The sequence below is a fragment of the Pleurodeles waltl genome, chromosome 4_2 (assembly GCF_031143425.1).
Source record: "Pleurodeles waltl isolate 20211129_DDA chromosome 4_2, aPleWal1.hap1.20221129, whole genome shotgun sequence".
NCBI classification, from domain to species: domain Eukaryota; kingdom Metazoa; phylum Chordata; class Amphibia; order Caudata; family Salamandridae; genus Pleurodeles; species Pleurodeles waltl.
This window is the reverse complement of record NC_090443.1, coordinates 767,209,904-767,227,144: the sequence shown is the minus strand read 5'-3', so window position 1 is coordinate 767,227,144 and position 17,241 is coordinate 767,209,904. Positions and strand designations below refer to the sequence as shown.

Genomic DNA, 17,241 nt, shown 5'->3' with positions numbered 1-17,241 from the left:
AGAGGTCGGGCGGCGTTGTCCTTGCGAGGCTGTGCGTCGGATCTTCGATCGTCCCCAGAGCGTCGCGTCGATCAGCGTCGGAGTGCGGCGTTTTTCTCGCCGCGAAACAAGCTGTGCGTCGAAATTTTCGGCGCACGGAGCGTCCAAGTAAAAGAGAGAAGTCTTTTTGTCCCTGAGACTTCAAGGAACAGGAGGCAAGCTCTATCCAAGCCCTTGGAGAGCACTTTCACAGCCAGACAAGAGTTCAGCAAGGCAGCAGGGCAACAGCAAGGCAGCAGTCCTTTGTAGAAAGCAGACAGGTGAGTCCTTTGAGCAGCCAGGCAGTTCTTCTTGGCAGGATGTAGTTTCTGGTTCAGGTTTCTTCACCAGCAAGTGTCTGATGAGGTAGGGCAGAGGCCCTGTTTTATACTAAGTTATGCCTTTGAAGTGGGGGTGACTTCAAAGAGTCTCTAAGAAATGCACCAAGCCCCCTTTCAGTTCAATCCTGTCTGCCAGAGTCCCAGTAGGGGGTGTGGCAGTCCTTTGTGTGAGGGCTGGCCCTCCACCCTCCCAGCCCAGGAAGACCCATTCAAAATGCAGATGTATACAAGTGAGGCTGAGTACCCTGTGTTTGGGGTGTGTCTGAGTGAATGCACAAGGAGCTGTCAACTAAACCTAGCCAGACGTGGATTGAAGGGCACAACAAGATTTTAGTGCAAAGAAATGCTCACTTTCTAAAAGTGGCATTTCTAGAATAGTAATATTAAATCCGACTTCACCAGTCAGCAGGATTTTGTATTACCATTCTGGCCATACTAAATATGACCTTCCTGCTCCTTTCAGATCAGCAGCTGCCACTTCAACAGTGTATGAGGGCAGCCCCAATGTTAGCCTATGAAGGGAGCAGGCCTCACAGTAGTGTAAAAACGAATTTAGGAGTTTTACACTACCAGGACATATAACTACACAGGTACATGTCCTGCCTTTTACCTACACAGCACCCTGCTCTAGGGGTTACCTAGGGCACATATTAGGGATGACTTATATGTAGTAAAAGGGGAGTTCTAGGCTTGGCAAGTACTTTTAAATGCCAAGTCGAAGTGGCAGTGAAACTGCACACACAGGCCTTGCAATGGCAGGCCTGAGACAGGGTTAAGGGGCTACTGAGGTGGGTGGCACAACCAGTGCTGCAGGCCCACTAGTAGCATTTAATCTACCTGCCCTAGGCACATGTAGTGCACTCTGCCAGGGACTTACAAGTAAATTAATAGTCAATCATGGATAAACCAATCAGTAGTACAATTTACACAGAGAGCATATGCACTTTAGCACTGGTTAGCAGTGGTAAAGTGCCCAGAGGTCAAAAGCCAACAACAACAGGTCAGAAAAAGTAGGAGGAAGGAGGCAAAAAGTTTGGGGATGTCCCTGTCAAAAAGCCAGGTCCAACAGGAATCATTACTATTGCTGTCTTGTGTACCTCTTGTTCAAACTTCAGCGGATACCTGATATATCACTATAGGTGTTTTTTGTGTAGGCAATGGTGCACATGGGACATTAACATTAGTTATTACATGTTTTGTGTGTGTATGTGTGTATAATTAGGAACAAATATTTGCTTCCTCTACCTGGAATCTGGTATGGTAAGCAAAGGTGGGCCACCACTTACTAATCTAGTCTTAAACTAACAACAACCCATTCCTCCTAATATGATCCCTACATTTGTACTTGATATTATGCATTATAATCAATGACAACTCTTATTTGAGAGGAAATGGAACGCTGATGCTGTTCTATGTCTTTCACAGCTATAGTTGGTAAAGGTGATGTACAATACTACTCTGTATTTTGCTATTCACTAAGCACTGCTGAATCAGGTGTGTGCAAATATCAAATGACATAATATATTTAGCTTTGCATCATACTTTACTTTCAATTTAACATTCTTCTTTGTCCCTCAAAGCATGTTTGCTCATCTGTGTGGTGCTTACTTGTATTGATGATTTGAGAAAGAAGTTCACAGTCTCAAAGTTCAAAGTCTGTGTCATTTCATGCTCCTATTTTGAAGTAAGAGTGTTCCATGGGAAATCAGCAGACACCATGAGAAGTGGCAGAAAGAAAACCACTGGTACCCATAACCATTTCTTGGGGGCCTTAAAGAAGAGTCAGACACTGCTACCTTATTGACTTTCAAAAGAAAATGTAAAAATTATTCATTTCCTATACCTTATAATTTGCCCCAGAGGTCACCAGTACTTGAGTCTAAAAGGTATTGTAGAATGGAGGCCAGGTACTGTAGAACTGAAGGTTTAGTGATGTCTTTCAGCCAGAACTGCAGGAGATGAAGGTTGTGAAGTTGAAGTTGATGGTTGGTGAAGTTGACGGTGCTCTTAGTCCAAGCAGTTATAATCTTTGGAGGAGACGAAGAGATCCTTAAATATTGCAGTTGTAGATGGCCCCTCTTCCCGGAGCCAGGAGCCTGCATTCACAGTACCATGGAACAGCAATCAGTTGTGCAACAGTCAGTGGTACACCTTGAGTGTGGCATCAAAGGATATCCAGCACTTAATGCTCACTTAAGAACTTTGTATAAGAACCAAACAGGGCCCGCTTACACCCTCTGTCTCTTGGAGGCGTGCAGCATGAGCAGATCTTGTTGAGCAGAGAATCTACTGCGATTGTGATGGTAGGGCTGCCAGTTGTTCAACTCCTTTGTATGTTCTGAAGTTTGAGGATGAGTTTAATGTAGATCCCGGCGCGTTGCCGTAGTCCAGTCTTCTGGTAATGAGTGTGTGTGTGATGGTCTTTCTGTGTTCGAGCAGGATCCACTTGAAGGTCTTACGTAGGAGGCGGAGAGTTTGGAAGCAGGTGGACGTGACTGAGTTGATTTGACGGTCCATGTTGAGTTTGGAGTCCAGGATGATCCCTACTTTGCAGGCTTGGTTCATGGCGGTGGGCTGGCTTCCAAGGGTGGGTGGCCACCAGGAGTCATTCCACACATCGGGTTGAGGGCCCATGATGGGTACTTCTGTCTTGTTTGAGTTGAGTTGAAGGCAGCTGTTTTTCATCCAGTTGGCGACTGCCCCCATGCCTTCGCTGAAGTTGTGTCTGTTGTGTAGGGTTTGTTGGATAGGGAGAGGATGAGTTGGGTGTCATTGGCATAGGAGATTATGTTGATTTTGTAGCTTCTGACGATGCGGCCATAATCGCACCCAGTAAGTGCTATTCTCCTTTTTTATTTTTCGATCAATCCATGCATTTCCTTTCATATTCATATATATTGTTTGTGAACTATGAGTGCCCTAGGTAAGTACAGTATGATATCTGGGGAAATGGTACTTGCTTTTGTGAATTACCTGCAGTTTTGTATGCATATCTCCTCGCATTTGCATGATATGAAAACACACAATAGCCAAGGAAAAATTTGCAGAATTCACCCTGTGTTTTTTATCCTATATGTGTAACTAGAATGTTTAACCCAAAAACAGCACATTCATTGTTTTGTTCAAAACATATTCCTGTAACTAGAGACATTGTGCAAAGTACAATGCACATTAATTAGGTAGATCCATTAAAGAATCCATTATTATTTACAGGAAATCTACTGTTCTAATACAATATAAGCAGTTTTGCGATTACTGCTATAAAATAAAATACATTTTTGACAAACGTGTTGCATTTTGTTTTGCTATTTGAAATTATTCTTGGAAATGTCTCGCACCCATCAGTGTTTAGATTTAGATATTGTATCTAGTATCCATGCTGTTGCTATCTTGGGATTCATTACTATTGCTGTCTTGCGTCATCCTTTGTACCTCTTGTTCAAACTTCAGCAGATACCTGATACATCATTATATGTGGTTTTTGTGTAGGCAATGGTGCACATGGGACATTAACATTAGTTAATATCTGTTTTGTGTGTGTGTGTGTGTGTGTAATGAGGAACAAATATTTTCTTCCTCTACCTGGAATCTGGGAAGCAAAGTTGGGCCACTACTTACTAATCTAGTCTTAACCTAACAACAACCCATTCCTCCTATTATGATTCCTACATTTGTACTTGATATTATGCACTATAATCAATGACAACTCTTATTTGACAGGAAATGGAATGCTGGTGCTGTTCTATGTCTTTCACAGCTATAGTTGGTAAAGGTGATGTACAATATTAAGCACTGCTGGATCAGCTGTTCGCAAACATCAAATGACATAATATATTTAGCTTTGAATCATACTTTACTTTCAATTTAAAATTCTTCTTTGTCCCTCAAAGCATGTTTGCTCATCTCTGTGGTGCTTACTGGTATTGATAATTTGGGAAAGAAGTTCAAAGTCTCAAATTCAAAGTCTGTGTCATTTCATGCTCCTATTTTGAAGTAAGAGTGTTCCGTGGGAAATCAGCAGACACTATGAGAAGTGGCACAAAGAAAACCACTGGTACCCATAACCGTTTCTTGGGGGGCTTTAAAGAAGAGTCAGTCACCGCTACCTTATTGAATTTCAAAAGAAAAGATCAAAATGCTTTATTTCCTATACCTTACAATTTGCCCCAAAGGTCACCAGTACTTGAGTCAAAAAGGTATTGTAGAATGGAGGGCAGGTACTGTAGAACTGAAGGTTTAGTGATGTCTTTTAGCCAGAACTGCAGGAGATGAAGGTAGTGAAGTTGAAGATGATAGTTGGCGAAGTTGACGGTGCCCTTAGTCCAAGCAGTTATAACCTTTGGAGGAGACAAAGAGATCCTTAAATGTTGCAGTTGTAGAGGGCCCCTCTTCCCAGAGCCAAGAGCCTGCAGTCACAGTACCATAAACGGCAATCAGTTGTGCAACAGTGAGTGGTACACCTTGAGTGTGGCATCAAAGGATATCCAGCACTTAATGCTCACTTGAGAACTTTGTATAAGAACCAAACAGGGCCCGCTTACACCCTCTGTCTCTTGGAGGCGTGCAGCACGAGCAGATCTTGTTGAGCAGAGAATCTACTGCGATTGTGATGGTAGGGCTGCCAGTTGTTCAACTCCTTTGTATGTTCTGAAGTTTGCGGATGAGTTTAATGTTGATCCAGGCGCGTTGCCGTAGTCCAGTCTGCTGGTAATGAGGGTGTGTGTGATGGTCTTTCTGTGTTCGAACAGGATCCACTTGGAGGTCTTGCGTAGGAGGCAGAGGGTGCAGAAGCAGGTGGATGTGACTGAGTTGATTTGGTGGTCCATGTTGAGTTTGGAGTCCAGGATGATCCCTAGGTTGCAGACTTGATTCATGGGGGTGGGCTGGCTTCCAAGGGTGGGTGGCGACAAGGAGTCATTCCACACATCGGGTTGAAGGCCCATGATGAGTACTTCTGTCTTGTTCCTGTTGAGTTGAAGGCAACTGTTTTTCATCCAGTTGGCTACTGCCCCCATGCCTTCGCTGAAGTTGTGTCTGGTTGTGTTGGGTTTGTTGGATAGGGAGAGGATGAGTTGGGTGTCATTGGCATAGGAGATTATGTTGATTTCGTAGCTTCTGACGATGCGGCCATAATCGCACCCAGTAAGTGCTATTCTCCTTTTTTATTTTTCGATCAATCAATGCATTTCCTTTCATATTCATATTTTGTTTGTGAACTATGAGTGCACTAGGTAAGTACAGTATGATATCTGGGGAAATGGACCTTCCTTTTTTGAATTACCTGCCGTTTTGTATGTATATCTTCTCGCATTTGTATGATATGAAAACATACAATAGCCATGGAAAATTTTGCTAAATTCACCCTGTGTATCTTATCCTATATGTGTAACCAGAATGGTTAACCCAAAAACAGCACATTCATTGTTTTGTTCAAAACATATTCCTATAACTAGGACATTGTTTTGCTGTTACTGCTATAAAATAAAATACATTTTTGACAAACGTGTTGCATTTTGTTTTGCTATTTGAAATTATTCCGGATAAGGGGAAAATACCTATTGCCCCTTTTATACCTTAGTTGTACTCACATGAATTCAACATGCTGCATGCACTGCAGGGGTTTAGACATCAACTTGTGTTATTTTCTTTTAGCTGCTTATTAAGTGAAATGAACAAAGTTACTAACATGCCATGTTTCATTATTATTATTGCACTAATATATGTTTAATATGAATATCAATACACCTTAATAGAATTATGTTATCACAGAACTAACTCACCCTACATCCCAAAAACAACTAATGTTGTATTTCTATTATTTCATGAGATGATTTACATTTCAGCACATAGTAACTCTTCTTTTAATTTTCTAGATGTTTTTCATAATTTAACACAACTAAATGATTTGTATTTACTGTATAAAGCTATGACGAAATACACAACCAGGGGTATGGAATTACCATAAACTGATGCCCAGCACATATTGTTTGGGGTCAAGGAAAACACCTTTTTGTATTTATTTTGTTCTTCTGACAAGTACACCTAACCCCCTGCAGCACAAACCCTTTGGTTGAAGTTCGCAGTACCACATTATGGATTAGTCAAGGGAATTGTCTGCAGTTATGGTAATGTTTGTACATATGTTAATGCTATTTGAACTTGTGTTAATGGTGCATTAATGCAAAACCTTTATTATTAGAGCGAGCAGAATTTACTTTTCTTTGCTTTCAAAATATGTTCACAAAAATGCAACTAGGAAAGAAACATTTTGCTCAACTACTATGAAAGTGTAGGTGCCATTTCTTTGAAGCATCATTCAGTAAAATGTGTGGATGCATGGTAGTATTTCCAAAATGTATACTCATAATGGAAAAATCAATGTAACCATTTTCAGTTGGATTATGGGAAACAAGAAAATAAACAAGCATTGGCAAAAAGCAAAAATGTTTTTTTCATCCTCTAAAAGCACACATTGCCACAGTTATTCCTGGCATGAACAGAACTACTTTGTGCTAATATACTTCTTCTGGAAGAGTGGAATGGTCCACTTACAATGAAGCCAGTCGATAAATAGAGAGACAGAGTTCAAATAACAAAAGGTCTTGGATAACCAGTTAGTGGCAGAATTCTTAAAGAAAATCACAAAGTGCACCCATCGTACCTGTCCTTGCATTTGTGCAGATTTACATCTTTTATGAATGAGCAAGCATTTACAGAAGCAGCTAAGGAAATCAGACTCCTAGAGAATATTCGTAAATGTCATTTTTTTGCAGGAGAAAATATGCATGTGTTTTTGCAGGACAAGTAGATTGATGACACAACCTGTCCCATGGACAGGTAGAAATGTTTATAAAATGCCACACCCATGACAACATATTGTTAACTGCTGCTAATGAATCCTCTGGTCCCTCAAGGCCAAATTTGTTCATTGTAAGAATGTTAGTAAACTTTGCATGGGTCAAAATATATTTAAATGTAATCCATACATTAGAAAGATCTTATTTGTTGAACACTAGCCACAGCTGTACAGTAAAACACCTACCTGAGGATCTTACCCTAAACCCACTGACAAGTAATGAATTCAGAAGCTTGTGTCTTTTTATGTGTGATGACTTAACACTTGAACTTAAATTCTCTACAGTGTGTAAGCATGTTAAAGCCATCTCTTGTCTACTTGCAAACCGTTCCCATACTTAGTCTAGTGCCAAATGTTAGTGTAGTATTTGCAGTAGTGGTCACATATTTCGGGCCAGTGTAACACTTTCTTACAATCCTCTCATAAATCTCTTGGTACAATAATGCTAAACAATGTATTCAGATCCTTCCAAATCAGCCCTCCTATAGCTATAATCCTGTTTAACTCTGTAAATTTTTATGTATGCAGAGAGACTGTTTCTCATGATCTCCAGCTGTGCGTTTATATTGCTGAGCACCTCCTCCCACATCTTGATGTTATGGATCGTGGGATGTGCATACGTGGACATATCCCTTATTGAACTGTGCAATCCTTCGCACCCCTTGCCTCATCAGCTGAGTCATCACAGGAACTCTGATGACACTTTGATCAGCCTGGGAGCTGATAAACGCTTTTATTTAATTTGGTCTCTGTTCGTACTTCTGTTCATGTTTTCTAATAGCATGAGCTACTTCCTCTTTTATTTTGGCTAAGGAATAACTGTCTAATTCTTTCATAAGGTCTATTATTATTTTTTTCCCCACTTCCTCTTCCTTCAGTCGCCAGGCCAGGGCACGGCTTCTGCGTTCCTTTTCTGCCTGCTGCTATGCAGCCAGCTCAGAGTGTTTGGTCCCTGTTGTGGTACCCTCAGGCTGTTGTGTATTTCCCCTCCTGCCTATCAAAATGACCTCAAGCTAAATCTATGTGTTTGTTCCTGTGACGGTGCACTCACCACTGAAAGACAGCTTGGAAAGCCCCTATTATCTCTAAATGTTTCTTTCTCCAATCTTCCCTGCCCTTGTCTTCCCCCACACTCTGGAGGAAACGGTTCTTCAGTTCTTGCAGTTCTTTGTGTGTCTTATCCTCCACATACAGGACAGCATCTCATTCAGGCGATATCTCATATGTCACTAGAATGTAGGCAGCATTGTAAAGTACAACACATATCCACAAAGTCACAGTAACAATACTGTTAGTTCCCTTGCAATGTCAAAATACAACCCCTTTGAAGAAACCCTTACCAGGATCTAACAGACACTCAAAACTGAACAGTATGGAAAACAATGCAATGGTAAAAGTAAAATAGAAAAAGTAATAAAAGTGTAAAATACCTTTGTGAATCAGGGCCCATCATATTTATACAAACCCAAGAAGATAAATCAGACCAAAATATATCTGGGGGCTACCTTTGTTGCATATGAGAGAGGATGCAGCCTTGCATTTTAGGCTCTATTGTACATCTTGCACTGGGGTCAAGTCTGATTTGCATATAGTTGGCTCCTGTCTGTAAGGAAACATTATGCTCAAAGCAAAATTCACTTATGGTCAGAGCAATTATAGTGTTTTATATTGATTAATGCACATTGAGCCATCTCTTTTGTGCTGCCTATATGATACATGCCCGATTTTCAACTATATTAAAATGTATTGATGTAGTTCTAATTTTTATACTTCAGTATACATGGGCTTAATGTTCTGATTTCCTTTTTTGTGAACAGCAAAATCAAAAAATCACTCCTGAAGCATTAAGTCATAGAGCAGTATATCAGTTAGCTACACGATTAATTCAGACTGCTAGGAACTCTCGATTGGATCCAGACAGTTTGCGGTTATACATGGCTGGCCTTAAGAAGAGATATGAAGCTGATTGCTTAACTGCTGGAGAAGAGCCAGAAAAGACAAAATGATGATGCAGAGGTTACATTGACAATGTATGTTTTTCTCTTTGCAGTCGCATGTTTGTTTCTATCAAAGGAAAATGAAATGGTTTGAAATACAAAAATAGTTTCAAATGTTCTATCCAAGAAAATAAAAAATGCCTAAAGCGAAACCTGTTACTACAAAGTAGATGTGAGAATTATTGTGGATTTCACATTATTAGTTGTAGCATTATATATTTAAGGGTGTAAAATTGTATTTTTTTGTATTCAGGAAATATAATTCCTATTTTAATAGACTAAAAAATAATTTACATTTTATTTTTAAAAATATTTCATTTATAATTTACCAGTGTTCTAACAGAGAAGTGTATTTAACTGTACTTACTGCACGTCAAAAACTGATACATAGCCTTAGAGAAGTATGAGGTTGCTACTCTTATCAATTGGTACTTGTTATGTGTTAAAATGTTGCTTTCCATATAAATATCATGCACTATACAGAGTCCTGTTCCATGCTATAATGGGGGAAGAAGAGGAGGCTAGAGACTAAACAGTGGTGGTAAAACTCTTCGGCCTTTCAGTCACCTGTGGATTACTGGGCGAGTGAGCAGCTATTTTAGGGAGAGATAAATGCATTAGTTTAACAAGCTCAGAGGAAGCAAATGAAAGATTCACTCCGATAGCATTGCCATTCCCCCACAGCACAGGCCCCTTTGCCAAGCGCTCACGTTTTTGCAACGTCGCGTCTCTGTTTGCATCAGGCGAGAGAGTGCACGTCAGCGCTGCATTTAAAAAATAGAAACAGCGCGAAAACACGGCCACTCTCTTCGTGGCAGAGCAGGAAGAGAAACCACAGTGCAGCCACCCAGGCCAAATCATTACACAAGGGGAGCACCTAATTAAAGCAGCTATGTGTTTAGAGGGCATTGGGGGCACAGCAGGCATCTGCTCAATCTGTAAATAAAAACGTGCTTGTGCCAAAAGCCCTCCACTTAACCACGTGGCTGCTGCAATTACATGTTAGTAGGAGTGTTTTCAGATGAAATCATGATTCCAGCAACACACTGGGTCGCATTGATGTTGCGGTTGGATAGTTCTACAAAGACTTAAAATACTTTATCTGCAAGGGAAATCTGGATATTTTAGAAAACAGTAACCAGGTTTTGTCTAAAACTGTAATCAAGTTTTTCTTTTGATCACACTTGTCTTAGTCCCAGCTCATTTCTTTGTTAATGACTGTCAAAAGGCTGCAGACTTTGCATGGCATGTTGGAGGCTAAAGAAAGTGTTTGGCTGTTTGAAAAATGGCATGCCACTGGAGGTTTTTCAAAGTCTAGCCTTGCTTTATAGGACTAGACAGATTTAAGGCCATATCTATTGCAGGTAGTTAGCTGCAGTGCTGAACTGACATTTTTTTTAATGAACTGCAGAGCTTGGCCCTTTGTGAGCAGCCTGCTATATTCACACGCAGTTCCTTACTTCCAATGTATGGAAAAGCATTTCAAAATAATATCGATTTGTAGTTTTTTCGTGTGGTTTCCATACTAATAACATTAAATGAAGTTCGTTCCTTGATACTTTTCATTCCTGAGGCTTCAGAAAACAATGTCTTACAATAAAATACATTTGTGCAGTCTGGCTTTTTAAAAAGTTTGGGTTAAAAGGGTTAGAAGTTATTGAGAACATGTTATTTTATAAACAGCAGTTAACCTACACCACTTCATGTGATGGTTATGTAAAGAATGGACTCCAGAAGTAGAGTAATGTGAATGTAACCTTTTTTACTCTGGTTTCATGGGGGACACTTTGTTCAGAATTAAACCAGATTTGTGTTTTTAACCTTCTGCCGCCCGCGCACATTGAATCTGGGAGCAATGTATAGAGAAATAGCATTAATTACTACAGTGTTTTATATCACATTGTTGTGTGTTTCATCAATGCAAAAAATAGGTGGTGTGTTATTGCAGGTATGTAACTGAAGGCAGTGTCACTCACGTCAGAGCTTTACGGATGTAGAAGAGGAACTGAGCACACATCAGTTGATGCAGCACTAATTAAGCATCAAATTGTTATTAGCATTTGCTGTTCATAATTGGCAGTACCTAAATGAGTAAACATTGAAAAAAGCAATAGGTGTTACCTATGAAATGTATTGGGTTTGTAATTTTCTTTCCATCTAGGTGGAGGTGCATGTGCTTACATGGCGCGGAGGCCTTCTTGTTAGAATTTCTCTTAAAATGAAACACAATCCATTCAAAGATGGCCCACGCTCATGCATGGCAGCCAGTTTAGAATGCTTTTTCTATAACTTTAACACACTGCAAAGCCATAGGAGTGGTGAAAGTGACTACACAAGTGAATGCTCATGGTCTCACCAGATTCTTTTGCCTTAGTGATGAGAGCTCCCAGGGGGCTGGGTAGCTCTCCCCACTTTCAGCTGGGGGGACACATGTTAGACCTGACACTCTGCGCACATTACAACTGCTAACCAGTGCGAAAGTTCATATGCTTTCTTCCTTAAACATGGTATCTTTCGTTCATTCCCAATTGGCATATTTGATTTACCTATAGGTCCCTAGTAAAGTGCACTACATGTGCCTAGGGCCTGTAAATTAAATGCTACTAGTGGACCTGCAGCACTAATTGTGCCACCACACATAAATAGCCCCTTACCCACGTCTCAGGCCTCCCACTGCAAGGCCTGTGTGTGCAGTTTCACTGCCACTTTGACCTGGCATTTAAAAGTACTTGCCAAGCTTAAACTCCTCTTCTTTTACACATAAGTCACCCCTGAGGTAAGCCCTAGGTATCCCATAGGCTAGGGTGCTGTGTAGATAAAAGGCAGGACTCTGTTTGCACCGAATTAGTGTCATTTTTTCTGCACTAATTCATCGCAAACGTAACTCCACAGCACACTTTACTAAATCCCCTAACTTTGCTGTCAGAGTAGAGAAGTAAAATATATGCAAAAAGGCCAGGGCACACCAAAAACAGTTCTGTGTAGTTGATCCAAGTGGTCGTTCGATCAGAGTTGAAGTCCAAAACACAGATCAAACTAGACATTTATTAACCGATAAATGGGTGTGGTCAATATTCAGGTCAAAGACCACATGTATCACAATCAATCCAAAATACAGCCAGCAGCCGACACGTGTTTCGTCTCCTAGACTTTATCAAGGCTTAGGTATCAAGGATTCAATTGCTCTGGAGCTGTCATGCATAATGTTTTTGCAACTCCTATAACCTATTCTAAATATCTTCTTTCCAATTACAGCCGGTCAACATTTGGATTTGAAACAGCAGACGTGAGTACCAAGGAAGACCAGGTAATTCTGTAGACGTTCCAGGTGGGATTAAGGGTCTCTAGATAAATCAGGTTAATGACACCACACATTTGCTTCTATTACAGGTTTGTCGGACCGAGCAAGTTATAGATTTGAATGGACCGACATGCGTAGAAGCATAAGACCAGGTAATTATTTGATAGATACCCCATCTGGGTCACATGGCACATTATAATATGACAACATGCTGTAACCAACTGTTAACTGTTAGACCTAACAGCCTTAGGGTGGTCACCCCTAACTTTTTACCTGCCTCCCTCCACTTTTTGGGCACCGTTTTTGCTGGTTTTAGGACTCTGCGTACTTTACCACTGCTAACTAGTGCTAAAGTGCATATGCTCTCTCCCTTAAAACATGATGACATTGTATCATACCCAATTGGCTTATTTAATTTACTTATAAGTCCCTAGTAAAGTGCACCATATGTGCCCAGTGCCACCCACTTAAGTGGCCCCTGAACCATGTCTCAGGCCTGCCATTGCAAGGCCTGTGTGTGCAGTTTCACTGCCAATTCGACTCAGCATTTAAAAGTACTTGCCAAGCCTAAAACTCCCTTTTTTCTATATATATGTCACCTCTAAGGTAGGCCCTAGGTAACCCATAGGACTGGGTGCTGTGTAGACAAAAGGCAGGACATGTACCTGTGTAGTTTACATGTCCTGGTAGTGTAAAACTCCTACATTCGTTTTACACTGCTGTGAGGCCTGCTCCTTTGATAGGCTAACATTAGGGCCACCTTCATATACTGTTTGAGTGGTAGCGTCTGATCGGAAAGGAGTACCAAGGTCATATTTAGTATGGCTAGAATGGTAGTACAAAATCCTGCTGACTGGTAAAGTTGGATTTAATATTACTATTTTAAAAATACCACTTTTAGAAAGTGAGCATTTCTCTGCACCTAAATCCTTCTGTGCCTTACAATCCATGTCTGGCTAGGTTTAGTTGACAGCTTCCTTGTGCCTTCATTCAGACAAACCCCAAACACAGGATGCTCAGTCACACTTGCACATATCTGCATACTGAATGGGTTTTGCTGGGTTGGGGGGGTGGAGGGCCTGACACTTACATGTCAAAGGACAGTAGCCTGCCTTCAACCAAAGGATTGCCACATCCCCTACTACGACCCTGGCAGACAGGATGGAACTGAAAGGAGACCTTGCACACTTCTAAGCCACTCTTTGAAGTCTCCCCCACTTCAAAGGCACATTTGAGTACTTAAGCAGGGTCTCTGACCCTACCAACTCAGACACTTCTGGACAAGATACCACTGGAGAAGAAACCCTGAACCAGAACCTGCAACCTGCCAAGAAGAACTGGCTGGCTGCCCAAAGGACTTACCTGACTGCTTTTCTGAGGAGGACTGCTGCCTTGCTGTTGCCCTGCTGCCTTGCTGCTCTCTGGCTGTGCTGAGAAGTGCTCTCCAAGGGCTTGCCTCCTGTTTCAGGACCAAAAAGACTTAGGGGGTCATTCCTACCCTGGCCGTCCGAGACCGCCAGGGTAGTGGACCGCGGATGCACCGCCAACAGGCTGGCGGTGCATCCCAAAAACCGGCGGTGTCCTGCCGGTTTCCCACTGCCCTGAGGAATCCTCCATCGCCGCCATGGGGATTCCGACCCCCTTACCGCCAGCCTGGTTCTGGCGGTTTTGACCTCCAGAACCTGGCTGGCGGTAACGGGTGTCGTGGGGCCCCCTAACAGGGCCCCACTAAGATTTTCAGTGTCTGCATAGCAGACACTGAAAATCGCGACAGGTGCAACTGCACCCGTCGCACCCTTCCCACTCCGCCTGCTCCATTCGGAGCCGGCATCCTCGTGGGAAGGGGTTTCCCGCTCGGCGGGCGGCCTTCTGGCAGTCGCCCGCCCAGCGGGAAACTCAGAATAACCGCGGCGGTCTTCTGACCGCGCAGCGGTATTCTGGCGGTTCCCGTTTGGCTGGCGGCGCCCGCCGCCAGCCAAACTTGGAATCACCCCCTTAATTCCTCCAAAAGAACTCTTGTGCGCTGAAATTTGATGTACAGTCTGCATCGCGGTGAGAAAATCACGGCATGCCGAACCGGAATGATGCAGCCTGGCTTTGCAAGGAGAAGATTGACGCAGCACCAGCGTTGCAACTGGAAATTTGACGCACGGCCCACTGGATCAATGCACAGCCAAGCCAGAATGATGCAGCCCGACTTCCTAAGAGGAATCGATGCAGCGCCTGCCGTGCAGTAGAAATTTCCACGCATCGGCCACCGATTGACACAGCCACTGTGACTTTGTCCTGCCAGCACTGGATTTCAACGCATCGTTCCCGGGGTGTCTGAAAACCCCACAACCTGAAGAGAATCCCAGTCTACGCGTCGGAAATCGATGCAAAGCCTGCCCTGCGTGAAAACTCCATGACACATTATCTGTGTGTGCCGGAAAAAACAACATACACCTCCCGTTTTTCACGCATCTCCTCCTCTGCGGTCCCTTGCGGAGAATTTAAACGCAAACCAGGTACTTTGTGCTTGCAAGAGACATTTGTTGCTTTGTAAAGACTAAAAACACTTTATATTATTTTTACAGTGATATTTCAATGTATACTTATTGCATTTTTCTAAACACTGTGTGGTGTACTTTTGTGGCGTTTTACTGTGTTATTGCATGATTTATTGCACAAATACTTTACACATTGCCTTCTAAGTTAAGCCTGACTGCTCAGTGCCAACCTACCAGAGCATGGGCGCAGGATAATTTTGATCGTGTGTGACTTACCTTGACTTGAGTGAGGGTCCTTGCTTGGACAATGAAACCTGTCTGCCAACCAAAGACCCCATTTCTAACATTAACCATCTTTTCTTTTGTTGCAGGAATCTCAGACAGTACTGGCCATAGATGAGGACGGGCAGACCAGAGTAGCAACAGATAGAGCAGGTTATTATTTGCTAGTTTTTCCTTATGGTGCAACTGAGACATTGAAACGATCAGGTGGTTTAATCATTTTTTTCTCTTTCACAGGCATCTTATACCCTGCTACACATAAATTTCAACAGGCACACATGAATAGAAACAGAAGGACAAGGTAATAATTTAGCAGATTTCATTGTGGTGCACCTAGTACAGTGGAATATGACAACCTATTTTAACCACCTTACCCACATTTTCTTCTGTTGCATCTCCGACAGCACTACTCATACATTACAAAAGGCACATGTGAGTAGAAGCAGAAAGACAAGGTAATTATTTAGTAGATTTCACTTGTGATGCACCTAGTACATTATAATACAACATTCTTGAACCCTTTTTTTTTGTTCTTTTGCAGGTTTCTTTGACAGTGCTAATCAATTTTTTTGCAGGCCTTGCGGCACAGTAGGCTCAGACTGATTGCCACCAAAATGTCAAGCGCAAAGCTGTGACTTCTGCAGAAAGCAGTGCCTCACCACAAAGGAAGCTGGGCTAAATAAAACACCATCTATGTAGCAAAGTTCATGAATCTGCTTTGGTGACACTAAGAAAAAAAAGTGCTGCTGCCAGGCTGGGTTTTGGAGGGCGCACCATGCTGATGGAAACCGCCAGCAACAGAGCAAACAGACTAGAAATGGTTGAACGGCAAAGATCCCTGCCTGATAAGATAAAGATTCTCATCAACAATGTGTTGCTAGCAGTCAAAATGAATACTTCAATGTTATCTGTTCAAGACATCCATGACCACATCACATTGTATGTTAGGATACCAGACAGCTGGAGGAGCAAGAGCTATGCCTTTGAGTTTTTGGAGGCCATCAACAGCGTGATACGCTCTGACTTCATGGAAGAACTTCGCAGTGCTTGGTGTCATACATTGATAATTGATGAGAGCACAGATAGTTCAGTTACAAAAATGCTCATCCTCTACTTGAAGTTCCGATCTGTAACATCAACAGAGCACAAAACAGTGTTTGGGGGAATTTTAAATCTGAGTACATGCAATGCGATGGCTATCACTATAGCTGTAAAAGACTTCGACAGTGCCAATAAACTGAACCTTATGAAAATGGCCATGTTTACATCAGATGGTGCATCAGTATTGCTGGGAAAGAACAATGGTGTTGCTACCTGCCTTAAGCAATCCCTTCCCCATCTAGTTGAGCAGCACTGTGTTGCGCACAGAGAAGATTTGGGAGTTGATGATGCCTGGAAAAAAGTGCTGATGATCATGATGCTGATGATGGAAACATTTCTGAGGACTGTCTACACTGTGTTCTCCCGCTCACCTGTAAGGAAGTTCAAGCTGGACTAAATTGCTTTGGTCACTGAATGTGAAACGGTATCCTTTCTGCCACTCAATGAAGTACAGTGGCTTTCAAGGCATTTTTCTGTTGGTGCACTCTTGCGTAATTATGAGGTTTCACTTAATTACTTTGATCATGAAAGAGTTGAGGAGAATGACCCAATTGCTAAATATTGCTACAAAAAGCTATCTAACTCAAACTACCATATTTCCTTTATAGCACTGAATGACATTCTGGGTGAAAAGTTCTTTGACCACTGTTGAAGCTGTACTGTATGCAAGGGCATAAATTGGACAAACAAAAGGAACAGTACTTGGGCGACACTGTCTTGTGCAGCAACACAGTAAGAGATCTGATGACTTTGTACAGAGAAGACTGAGAGAATGATAGTGAGCCGATGTTATCTTTTTATTAAACTTCTTTGTGAGCACATAGAGAAGATTCCCAGAAGATGAACTAAAGAAATG

The 17,241-nt window shown here is 42.0% G+C and overlaps 1 protein-coding gene across 1 annotated transcript in view; it reads left to right on the top strand.

Moving 5' to 3' along the window:
* The window catches only part of MSH4 (mutS homolog 4), a 2,042,424-nt gene extending 2,026,589 nt beyond the window's left edge, over nucleotides 1-15,835 (top strand). Inside the window, exons 20-24 of the mRNA XM_069233217.1 lie at nucleotides 9,033-9,202; nucleotides 12,468-12,519; nucleotides 15,374-15,437; nucleotides 15,522-15,585; nucleotides 15,826-15,835. Of these exons, the coding sequence (XP_069089318.1) occupies nucleotides 9,033-9,202; nucleotides 12,468-12,519; nucleotides 15,374-15,437; nucleotides 15,522-15,585; nucleotides 15,826-15,835 (360 nt within the window). The remainder of the gene's footprint in view (nucleotides 1-9,032; nucleotides 9,203-12,467; nucleotides 12,520-15,373; nucleotides 15,438-15,521; nucleotides 15,586-15,825) is intronic.
* The last annotated feature ends 1,406 nt before the right edge of the window (nucleotides 15,836-17,241 follow it).